Raw genomic sequence first — 12,221 nt, 5'->3', positions numbered from 1 at the left:
TCTGCAGATTTGGGGGGGGGGCAGGGAGGGAAGGGGGACTGAGGCAGAGAGACAGAGAGTGGTTTGCCCAAAGGCCTGAGTGAGTTCTGAACTGAGGATTTCTTGATTTGTAGCTTCAGGTCTTAAATTCACTATGTTACATATTGACCCAAACATGCAGGGTATCTGGGTGGAGCATAAAGACGCTATGCATTTTCCAAACTTGGAATGAAAATATACAAAATATTAGGTCTGGTATATCCACCACTATATAGAATGGGTATTAGCCAGAAGAAGAAGAAGATATATTGCACAACACAAGAAAAGCTTTTTAAAAGCGGGAGGCGGGAAGAGAAAAAAGGTACTTTTCACTGTTAGAAAAATACTTACCTGACTGTGTCCACCAGTGCTAATACAGCATGCCCGGAGCTTATACAAAGTGCCTGGTTTCAAGTATGTACACATACATTCTGTAGCAGATCCTCTGTATGCCACTTCCCATTGATTTGCTGTAAGGTTAATTGGACTCGCTCAAGTGACTGATAAACAATGACTATAGGACTTTGAAGTACTCTTTAGACTTCATTATGTTACAGGCCTCCCAGTGATTAATGGCAATGGGCAGTTTGTGGGGAGAAGTGGCCTATGGCCTTTTACCCATAAGGCCATTTGATCAGCTGAAATGATTCACTTAAAGCCAGTTACCCTTTAGAATTGGTTTTGTTTTGCTGGTTGGTTATTTGCCATGCATAAAAGGCATTCTTCTTTCTTCTGCGAGAGCATAAACTCAGCCTTCCACAACCTGGTACTCTCCAGATGTGTTGGATTACAAAGCATAGCTGGTTGAGGGATTATGGGCATTGTAGTCCCACATACCTGGATGGTACCAGGTTGGAGAAGGCTGCCCTAACTTAATACTCCAAAATCCAAGTTTTGTGGTCAGTCATGAATGACTAAAAATAAAAGCAAAAGCTTGGAAATACAGGAAAATTAATCACAGTCTGAAAATAATTATTTTTGGCTCCTTTGCAAAACAAACCGTAGATAGGTACGAACAAAAAAGTATAACCTGGGGGGGGGGCGGGGGGAGAGGGCACTTTACCAGGTATCCAGTTAGTAATATACAACTTCAGTGAGAAACCACTAAGTTATCCCAATTCAGAAAATAGTATCAGTGGCTCTTTACTTGCTTACTACAGAGACAAATTTCACACCACCATACTCATTTATTAACTGGTAAATAAATCCGCAATCAAAGCCCTCTGGGGTAATAAGGATCATGCTAAGAAATGCCAAGGTATTTGATACATTCTTCTTTGTTATGAAATTATTCTTTCCTGATAACATTCCATAAGCTTTTCTTGCAAATATGTGTAATTATAAGTAACTGGACTAAATATACATTTCCTCAATTTACCTTCAGAGCTTCCTTCTGAAATCTCTAACAAATAATTTAGGATTTCTGAACCACCATTATCCTGAGGAGGCTCTATTAAAAACAAACAAAAAAAGATGTTAGCAAATGACCGAGGGGGAGAAAGCAATTCTTTACAAGTTAATATTAGATAGTTAATTTATTGTTTTTGTCAGCAGCAGATTCCCTCCAACATTGCTACTGGTGCTTAGTCCAAAGAAGATCCACCATATCCCATCTTAAAAACATCACTTAGCAGTCAAGGAAAACTGTCTGAAATTTGGCAAAAGTTAGGGCTGCTACAGCTTCGTAGCAACTGTAGGAGCTTCATCTCCTTTTGTGTAGGGTTGCCTCATGCAGACTTTTAATAAAATTAAGGGCGTCGCTATGCCCTTCTTTGCTCATACTCCTCCCTACGCTCTGTTTCACATTTTTTCTGGTTTTCGAGTTGAATCTACAGGAATGGGATTCCAGCATTTTAAAATGATGCATTTGTGTTTTGTTAAACTAGCAAGTTTCCAGCTTACCACCTCTTTACCAAATGTTTCAGATAATAAAGGCTTCTAGAACTCCTAGGCATATTCTTATTTTGTTCAGGGTCCTTGTCTATTCCTTGTCCATGTGACTTGTTGCTTCCATTCCTGGTACAGCATCCCCCTTATCATGGTGTTTAGGGTGCATACGAATAGAACTTTATTTGTCCAGCTGTCCCCTTTGAACAAAACATTTTTGCCCCAGCATCGGGCTCTTGAAAAGCCAGTTCTGAGAGTTTTCAGCAGAAGCAAGATATGTACAGCACTGACTGGCAAGAGACTGTTACATTACAAACTGACCATCACCCACTATATCCAGAATGATTTCACTTTTAAAATAGATTTTTCATCTTGATTTTTTTTAAAGCACAAGGGTAGCAACTTAAGATTAAATGAATAAACACACATGCTGTGTGAACATTTATGCTGTGAAGATGGAATGAAGCAGGCTCAAAAGTGTTTCAACTCCTATCTTAACGTTATGAACACAAGGACCATCTTTCTTTCTTCAGGGCCCAATTTCTTTCTTGGACCATTTCTTGCACCTCACTTGCTCCTCTACTCCTGCCTGATTCCCTTCTGCCCAGATCATTGCTATGTAAGTCCCCAACCTCTCTCTGCACATGCATATGCCACACACACAAAGTAGTAGAAATCTTAAAAGGGCACTGGAGAACATTTAGGGCAGTATTTAACTGTGCCCACATGCTAGTGGGACCCAACATTAGCACAACAGGAAGCTAGCACTTTGTAAAGCAACCAGGAAGCGTGAAACGATGCAGGTCAGCAGAGTTCACGGTAGGGAACTCCACTGACCTGCCCCGTTTTGGAAGCAAGCGTTTCTGGGGTTGCTTTCAGAAGAGCTAGTTCCTGCTGTGGTAGTGGTGGGTCCCACTGGAGCAACGGAACTAGCAGAGGTGCAGCAACAGTATTGTATACTGCCCAGAGAAACCACTCCAACATGTGCCTTCTTGAACTCCAAATATCCTCTTGATTTTTAGGGTTTCAGAAGCATGCCGACAAAGTCTAGTAAGAAAAAAGAGGACTCTTACCCCATTTCACACTGAAGCCATGAGATGTGATCGGCCCTTTAACGGCAGGTCTAGTGGGAGGCCCTGGCCTGTCGGGGCTTGTTGTACAGACCAAGACATCACTAGGACTACTCTTCCCTTCTACGTTGGAGGCAATTAGCTGGAACAAAATGAACGCGATTAGCTGGAAGTCTGTCTGCCAAGCTGCATCGTACAAGAGACTTCGAAGCAATCCACAAATGAATCACGTGAGCAAAAAAAAAAGTGTTTTGTGCAAGGACACAGCTAGGTTTGATTTTAGAGTCTGTGGGTTCTCAGACACTTCTTCGGCTGGCCTTTCTAATGCCAGGATCTGAAACATGACAGGCACAAACCATAAGAAGTTAATTACACTGAAGAGAACAGAACTGGCGAGTGCTTCACAGTAACACTGGTTTTAGTGGACTTTTAGCATGCCTAAATGTCTCTGGGTCACACCCTTTGCTTTGAATTAAGTCCTAATGAAATCACTGGTAATTATTTTGCAGTCCTGTGTTTGAAATCATTGCGTAAGTTCTCAAGGAGCAGAGGTGCAGTGGGAAGGGACAATTAAGACTGCTGCAAGACGAGGGGAGCAGAATGAAGTATTACCAATGCCAGACCTACCCTGGGTAACTGAAAGCTCTCCGGGTGGCGGGGAGAGTACAGGCTTGTATACCTGCTCTATCCTCTTCCTGCCCTATAGTACCAATGCAGCCATTACAGAGATTCCTTTTGCACCAGTTCTTTATCTTTTTATGCAGTGCATGAGGGTGATGAAATGCTCAGTTTAATTATTTCACACGTCTTCATGTCATGCTATTGCTCAACTCTAGTTTGAGTTTCACACTATTTGGAAGGAACAGAATGAGCAATGCCAACCTAGTTGGAGCCTAGCAATGCTGGGAAAACAGGAGGGATTGCTGAGAAGATGGGCTGGGGGGCGGGGAGTAGTAACTTAGATCAGTTGATCAAAGAGGGCAAGTATATGATACAGCACCTTGGAATAGCCCATCATTATATTATGATTGATAGAAGGGTCTCCCATCTATCCCTGTAGGAAAAACTATATTGCATGCAATTACTAAACTTGCAGTTGACTGGATTCTGGAATAAGGAGGCAACAGGGGTCTGTAACTGGCCTCCTGTCCCGTGAATTGAAGGATCTGAAAATGCTACATCCAGCCATTTTAGATAAACCGACAACAAGTAAGGTATATTTTAGAATGAATTGCACTTTAATCTTCCTTGAGCAATTATGTAGGATCTGACACTGCAAGCAAAGAAAAGCAACAGAGTTGCTTTCATATTATCTGTTAAACCATTATGTGTGTGTAAAGTACATTTCATATCAACTTCATCGTTGCACAAAGAATCAAGTATCAACCTGTCAAACAATTAGGGTGCCACCTTGTGGCAACAAGTTAAAATAACATGCAAAATGAAATCTGAACACTGACGGTGTCCACAGCCATATTGGTGCTGTAATAAAGAAGTGTGTTGGTAAGAAGCAAACAAGGTATGTAAATTTGTGTGTGCAACTCATTGCATGATGAAGAGCTGCAAGAAGAGACAAAATAAGTAGACAACAACGTTCTTAAATGGTTGATAAAGCAAGCAAAGGTTTAATTCATTGGTGAGAAACAATCTTAACTGGAGAGAACAGCACAATGTTTATTTTTGACCCTATTTAACATTTATTTTTGACCCTGTTTTGGTTCTGGTGTGTTATGGTAACAGAGAATGAAAACGAAAATACTAAAGATGTCCTTTCCTACCAACAATGAGCAGCGGTTTGTTGTTTATTAAATTGCTAGTTATCTTAACCTGCTTCAGTGTAAGTGCAATTCAAAACTGCACCTACATTGAGATCTTAGAAATATGGTTTAATCAACGGAGCAAGCAATCCTATGGCCCCTAGACTGAGCCAGGAATCCAAGCTCTCCTCCCAGCTGGCACAGAGAGAACGCCCTGGCTGCCTCTCCGAGGTCGCAAAGGAGACCTTGGAGGAGGGAAAGGGGCGTCCCAGTGGGCAGGGTGGGGAGGCGATTGGGGAGGCTGGCTTACAATGCATCCTCAAGCCTCCCCAGCCTCCTTCCATCCCGCTCCACAGAGCCCCAGCTCGACAGGCAAAAAGCCCATCTAGCCAAAATGCAGAGCAGGAGCGCTGAGGCAAAGATCGCCCCTGCTGCTCCTCGGGCTCTGTATTGGATTGCATTAATGGCATTGGATGGACAGGGGCATTAAAAAGGGGGAAAACACCACCTACCCTGAATTTATATTGTGTGCTTCTTTTAAGGTTTTTCACAGTACAGGTCCGGTCTTCTCCAGTGTACTTTGGGTGAAACACACTATCCTAAGATGGAAATTAAGAAACAAGTTAGAGAACAAAACAGAACACCATCAATGGCATGGTATGGTCAAGCAACAACGAATTGCTGCCACTCACACATTGATCAGCTTTGCAAGACTCAAGAGGAAAAGAAGCCCTGTGCATGCCGGTCGCGTGCTGCTCCATTTCCCTAATAACCCTCACCAGGTGCAGGTTACCATGTCATCCAAACCTGGCGAGGTGCGCGGCGGACATGCCTTCCAAACCACACCGCAATCCATGGCTTGTTCTAGGGTTCCGGGGAAGCCACCCCCGTTGCACACTTCTCTGGGTTTGGACGACACGGCAACCCGTGCCCAGTGAGGGTAATTAGGCAAATGGAACAACTGGCGCACACAGGGTGGGAAAAAGAAGCCACCATGGCTTCTTTTCCTTTGCTGATCGTGCAAACCCAGCTATTAACTATTCCTCTGGTATTATGTAATTTACCATTATCTATTTGCAGTCAAAATACAGTAGCTAATACGGCTGCTGCTCTCCCACTCCTCCATTGCACAGGCAGGACCCACTGCTAGAGCAACAGGGCGTTAGCACTTCCTAAATTAACCCCGGAAATGAGCAGAAATGCTCATTTCAATATCGGGACAGGTCAGCAGAGCTCCCCCTTCTACAAGCTCTGCTGATCTGCCCCATTCCAGAAACAAGCATTTCCGCTCTTTTCCAAATGGTTTAACAACTGCTAGCTCCCCGTTGCACTTGCAGTGAGTCCCACTGGCACACGGACAGCATAGGACACTGCCTATAATTCTCTCGCTCCAAATTTCTCGCAGGATTCTTTGGTTCTAATTTACTTGTCTCTGGTCACAGAATGGTACCGAGTTACAGGGAAAGCAGGGGAGCAGAGATGGAGTGCATCAGCCTAAGACATGGTCACAGACTGCCAAACCAGGGTTTGGTGTTCCAAGGGATTCAACTGAATGCCCTTTCATAAGTGGAAACCCCTGCAAGGCTGAAGTGGGCAGCCTGAGAACCCTAGACCAAAGACTGTCACTGCCCATCAGGATTGGTCTGTATCCCTTCTTTCTGAACTTGTGTGGCCCGCTTTCCCCCGAAACCACCACCATGCTGAAGGCAGAAATCCCAGAATGCAGTGCAACACACAACTGTCCCTCTCAACTGTGCGGACTGTGCGTGCATACCACAGGGATGGGCCTTCTCAAGATTGCATACACAGTGCCCGATATACGAGCTTTAAGGTTGAACTCTTACTTCAGGGGTATTTATACTGTATCTCGTGGTTTTAGTTTTTGTGAACTGCCCAGAGAGCTTCCGCTATGAGGCGGTATAGAAATGAAATAAATAAACAACATTGAACCTCGGGCCCAGGGGACAAATCTGGCCCTCTGAGGCTCACCAGAGGGCCACAGCCCTTCTTCTGGCCCCACTCCATTTCCTCCGACCACCAGGGGTTTGGTGGTTTTTCAGCTTTTTTTAAAAGGTAGAAATGCCTCTCCTATAGCTTAGTTACTGGCAGGAAGAGCTTGAAGCTAAAATATGTTGGTCATTTCGGTATTCCTGGCCCTGCTCCTTTTGCCTTTGGCCCTGCCTGCTGCTGGAACGTGGCCCCCGAGAGCTTCCCCAAAATCAAATTCGGCCCTCAAGCTGAAAGAAGTTCAAACTCCTGCCTCATTCTGAGAAGCAAACAGGCTCCGCCTTCTGCCAAGAAAGGAGAACAGCAGACATAGCAAAAGCGTCCCCCATTTTGAGAGATGTTCTGCATTTAGCAACATCCCACCTATTCACCCAAGTATGGAGAGCTTGAGAGAGGCTTTGTTTATAAACAGGTGGAGTTGTGTAAAGGCGATGAAGCAAGGTAGAACTTCATGGGGGGAGTGGGGGGAAGGCCTGAAATAACAGTCGTGGAATACCACATATTTATGGGTGAATGATATGAGTTGTTACACTAGTACGTATGGAAACAAGAGTGAATTAAGGCACTGCAACCCCAATGCAATATGACAAGTTAGGGCAGCATGCCAGCAACATAAGCAGGCACAAGCTGTGCGACTGCCTCTTTTACTGCCTCTTTCTGTTATTTCTTTTCATCTTGAATTTGTTGAAACATTTTAATGTTGTATTGTATATGTATTTGTAACTGTGATTTTAATACTTTTGCATGCAAACCACTTAGAGATTTTAGTACATTCAGCGGTATACCACTACTACTAACGCTGCACTGGCAAAGCTGCCATCAGCAGATGCCCCATATCAGCTGCACAGAATCCACCGTGTTGTGCTGGGATGGGCAGAAATGGAACACCTCTTCTATGCTTCATCCTAGAAGCCTTTCAGCCATTTAAGAATTAATTTCCCCAGCACAAGCATGTGTGGTTGATTTATTGCAGGAAGCGGAAACAACAGGATTGCAGCTGATTGGACAAATTGGTAGGAATTCTCCTTTGCCCCACAGCTGCTAGTGGATACCATTCTGTGCAGTGTACTTACACATCAGGGTGCACACAAGTTCTGGTGGCACATTCTGCATATTCAATCAGAACTAAGAGAAAAGCCGCCCACAAGGTAAAAAATACCCAGGAGTTTAAGCACTCTGTTGTTCCACTGTAAGCTCTCATGGAAACTGAGGACACACAGGCATGCTCAGCAAAGCTTTTTTACTTCTGGCACACCATGGTTTGATTGCACATACAGGGGACTGGTATATGAACGGCCCGGTCTTTGGGCAGAGGACAGAAGTATTTTGGGCCCACTTCAGTATTATGTTTCCACGATATCATAGAAAAACGTTACGCATTGTAGAGGTTTCATAAAATGCTCAAGTGTTGCATTTCAACCTGGCACCTTTGCTGAATAAGACTTAGGTTCAAATATTGGGTATTCTGGGGTCAGAGGAAATCTTATTAACTTAAACCTGTGTTTGCAACAGATTGAGAAAGCTCTTCTGTAATAGCTCTATAAATGTTATGAAATGTCCTTAGTCATACTGGGGCCTTGGGCCACTTCAGCTGAGCTTCTACCAGTAATAACCAAGAAGCAAGCTCCATCTGCAGGCCCCCTCTTTATTCCAGCCAAAGTAGCCACGGAGCTTCTGCCTATATGGATATTAAAACAGTCACATGAGACCTGCAACGAAGTGTTACAGCTGCTGCAACAAAATGTTGCAGTGTGGACCTCTCTTGTTCAGGGTTCCACCCAGCCCGTCATGCCCTCTTCCAGAATATTCCATTCTACTTCCACTCCACTCCATCCATTTTTTGGTGATTTTCCTCCCCAATAGCCAGTCAATGTTCTGTAGCCACTGACCATGGTCACTCCGCACATTTTTGGGTGTCCCGCTCTTAGGGCTTTCCCCCCTAAAGCTTTTTTTGTACTCAAGCCTGGTGATGGCTTCCCCCTCTTTTGTGTGTGTGTATGGTGCCATTCTGGCTTATGTGGAGACAGTACCATCGTGGCTGCATAAAGATCCATACTTGGAGGTGAGTTCACTCTTTAGTAAATAGCATTGTGTGTAATGGCTGACATTAACAGCTTTGTGTCGTGAGTTCATGAGCTCCAAAGCCTACTTGGAGCAAATGAATGACAGTCAGATTTCTGCTGGAGACTTTGGCATGTCTGCCTTTTCCAGCCCCTCTCACGTGGGAAGGCATAAGGGATGGCAGCTCTCCTGCTGAAAGAATTCGGCTTTGCCCTCTCCAGAGGGCAGAAACAAAGCATGGTGGCATAAACTTCCAATTGGATGGGCACTCTCTTTATTCCCGTTGGCTCCAGACCTTTCTGGATTGCACTGTATTAAGTCAGAACTTACATTATCCTCCTCCTGGATCTCCAGCGTGTATGTAATCACTTCCTCTGGCGTGCAGCCTTCTGCTTTATTCCACTGCAGGGTGATCCATGTGACTCCAGCACGGACAAGCCTTGGTGTGGAAGGGGTCTGAGGAATATTTCCTGACGTGTAGCATACAACTTCTTGGCTAAAGCCACTGTGAAACAGCAGAGAGGACAATGGGTTACCCTTAGGCAAAGTTTGTAGAACACAGTGGGATGGTTTGCACAATCAAAATAAGCCATCATGTGTTAAACAAGCCATGGTGGCTTGTTGTGAGCCACAGCTTATTGTGTCGTCCAAACCCAGGCTGCATGGCTCGCTGGAGGGTTAAACAACCCTCCAATAACCCTACAACAGGTCATGGGCCTCTGTGAAATGCAGAGCATGTGTTTCTTCAAATAAACCCACATTTTTGTTTATTGGACACACACTATATGTATTCTAAATTATGCATAAAATTATACTAAGAGTGCATTGGGCAGACATGGGCTTTGCTAGTGCATTGGACAGACATGGGCTTCAGATTGGAAGCTTCCTCCCAAGGCAACAAGGCAGGCTGAGATGACGAAACAAAACAAAATACTAGATTTTTTTTTTTAATGGTGAAAGGGTCATATGTTTGGGAACCCACGGGTCTAGAACCTCGGTTCTGAGGAAAGGTTTTACTGGGCATCCAGAAGAACAAGAAAGCTGCAGAGCCAAAATGGTCAAGAATTCCAGTTCTCTGGTTGCTAAAGAGAGTTCTAGATGAATTTCCTCAAACCTGTCAGCTACCAGTCCTGTGAATTCTGGCTGTCTTTCTGTATGAACTACTTCTGTATTACTTCCCCAATCCTGCTTTCCTTGGCCAACAACGGCCATTGTTTCTGCCTTGTCTGGGGCTATTTGGTTGCTCTACCAAATGCCTTCCTGGAAGCTGAATTGCTTTGCTTCCTCTTTATAATCCTACTTTACTCCAAACTGATGTTCCTCCCTAGCCAGCTATGAATTTATGTTCAAATGTATGTCCATTAACGCTTCTGGCTCTGAGCAAGGAAGTCCAAATTATATCTGAAAAGACGAATCCCCCCACTGAAACGGAGCTGGTAGGCATTTGGCTGGCCACTGTGGGATAAAGGATCCTGGATCAGATAGCCCTTTACTCCAATCCAGCAGGGTTCTTAACTGAGTTTAAGGCACAATCCTATGCATGTTTAGACCGAAAAAGTCCTACAACTCCCAGCATTCCCCAGCCAGCACATGCATAGGATTGCACCCTTAGTCTTTCACCAACAATGGACTGTTGAGCTGTGATATTATTCAGAAGCAATGACTTACCTAATACCTATGTCATTCTGCGCTGCTAATCGGAATGTGTAACCCACAGCTGGACAAAGCTTAGTCACCTTGTAATGTTTTTGGCTCCCAAAGTAACATTCTCTGAAAACATTGCTTCTTTTTCCCTGAAAGAAAATGGCATACAGATTATAACAGATCATAAATGTGACATTTTCCAAAGCCAAAATGCATGTTCTTCTGACCAGACTCCACAGTTTCACCAATTGCTTATCTTCATGATTAAATACACAGGTCTTTCTGAGTGATGCCTACACATGTATTAGGGCGCAATCCTATGCATATTTAGACCGAAATAAGTTCTACAACTCCCAGCATTCCCCAGGCAACATGGCTGACTGGGGAATGCTGGGAATCGTTGGACCTTTTTTTGTCTAAACATGCAAAGGATTGCACCCTAAAGCTTCAATCTTCAACTGATTAATCGGTGTGTTTAACCAAATAAAGTCTTGAATGTAGGTTAAAATTTGCACCTGGATTAATTGGTGGGGTTCACAACAAGCAAAACACTGAGTCTGGGGACTCTTTGACAATCTGCCACAGAGTATGCATATGTGCCTGCTTCACTCTCCTTTTGTCAGATTTTATTTCTTTTAAAAAAGAAATGAAAACGCAATGGTGGCTTTGCCATCTGTCTCCAGAACTGGCAGATTTTTTGAAAATTGTCATTTTCTTTCAGGAGCCTCAAAATGTCACCTTCATAGAGGTTTTATATTGAAGTGGAAAAGCCAAACATTGACTCAACTGATGATGATGATGATACTGCTACTAATAATAATAATCAGCTAACAGCCCCAATCTTCATGCATTTGGAACTTTTGACTTTTACCTGTTTTCTGGCCGACATGCAGTGTTCTGGATTCACACATGTATGTACATTGGATGGTTTTGGTCCTCTTTCACTCTATGATTTCATTATCCCTTTCTCTTTTTGTAATTTTTGCAATTATTCCTTCAAGGAAACTTTTGGAAATTCCTGAGTTTATATTTAATGGATTGGATCCATGATCTGCCTTCCTTGAGAAGGGTCCTTCCACCTGATTTGGGGGACCCCCCCCCCCGCATAGCTCACCCTCATTCAGCAGGGTCTCCTGACTCTTTGTGTAGCGTTTTCATGGGCTGGAGGGACTGCTGTGGGAAGGAGAGGGTGGGGAAGTTCACGTCTGTCAAAGCAGCTGATCCAGCATAAATCTGGATCCAACCTCATTGGTCTAATGGTTTTTGTTTCAAACTGCAAGATTTTGAGCAGCCACAAAATAGCCAGGACTTGGTTTAAATGAAAATTCTAGTACTGCAGCACTGTAAATCTCTTATGACCTCCAGTGCAGAAATAGCAGGATTATTGTCAAAGTTATGTGAATGGAAAAAGACCATCTGCTCCTCTTTCTGGACTGGGAGGTCTGGAACTCCTCCCAACAAGGTGCTAGCATTTTATACACAAAATCATTTTTTATAAAGACTGAGGCTAAACATCTGCAACACTCAGAAGTGTTGCTCAAGGCTCCTATCAGCTTTTTCATATGGCCATCTTTAATTTGAGTATTTAAAAGAACCAAAGCCATACACACATACATTTGCTAGCAGAACTGGCATTTTATATTTTCAAAGCTGAGTTTGGGTTGGCTGCTATTTCAAATGTTTCACAGCAGATCATATTTCATGTTCCACTGGCAATCACATCAGAGGCTGGCTGATATTTCTAATTAACTAGGCATTAATTGCTTGGAAAGCTTCC

General features: G+C 43.7%; 1 protein-coding gene across 2 annotated transcripts in view; it reads right to left on the bottom strand.

The window, feature by feature from the left end:
• FNDC3B (fibronectin type III domain containing 3B) overlaps nucleotides 1-12,221 on the bottom strand; it is a 385,564-nt gene that overhangs the window by 76,755 nt on the left and 296,588 nt on the right. For both annotated transcript variants that reach the window (XM_084847494.1, XM_084847495.1), the window contains exons 12-17: nucleotides 10,469-10,593; nucleotides 9,131-9,305; nucleotides 5,245-5,331; nucleotides 2,979-3,117; nucleotides 1,397-1,468; nucleotides 370-488 (exon numbers count right to left, since the gene is read on the bottom strand). In XM_084847494.1, the coding sequence (XP_084703620.1) occupies nucleotides 370-488; nucleotides 1,397-1,468; nucleotides 2,979-3,117; nucleotides 5,245-5,331; nucleotides 9,131-9,305; nucleotides 10,469-10,593 (717 nt within the window). The remainder of the gene's footprint in view (nucleotides 1-369; nucleotides 489-1,396; nucleotides 1,469-2,978; nucleotides 3,118-5,244; nucleotides 5,332-9,130; nucleotides 9,306-10,468; nucleotides 10,594-12,221) is intronic.

The sequence above is a fragment of the Heloderma suspectum genome, chromosome 3 (genome assembly GCF_057233095.1).
Source record: "Heloderma suspectum isolate Gila_16-S chromosome 3, 16-S_ref, whole genome shotgun sequence".
Taxonomy (NCBI): domain Eukaryota; kingdom Metazoa; phylum Chordata; class Lepidosauria; order Squamata; family Helodermatidae; genus Heloderma; species Heloderma suspectum.
Note: the sequence above shows the minus strand (reverse complement) of the source record. Positions and strands in the feature narration are given on the sequence as shown.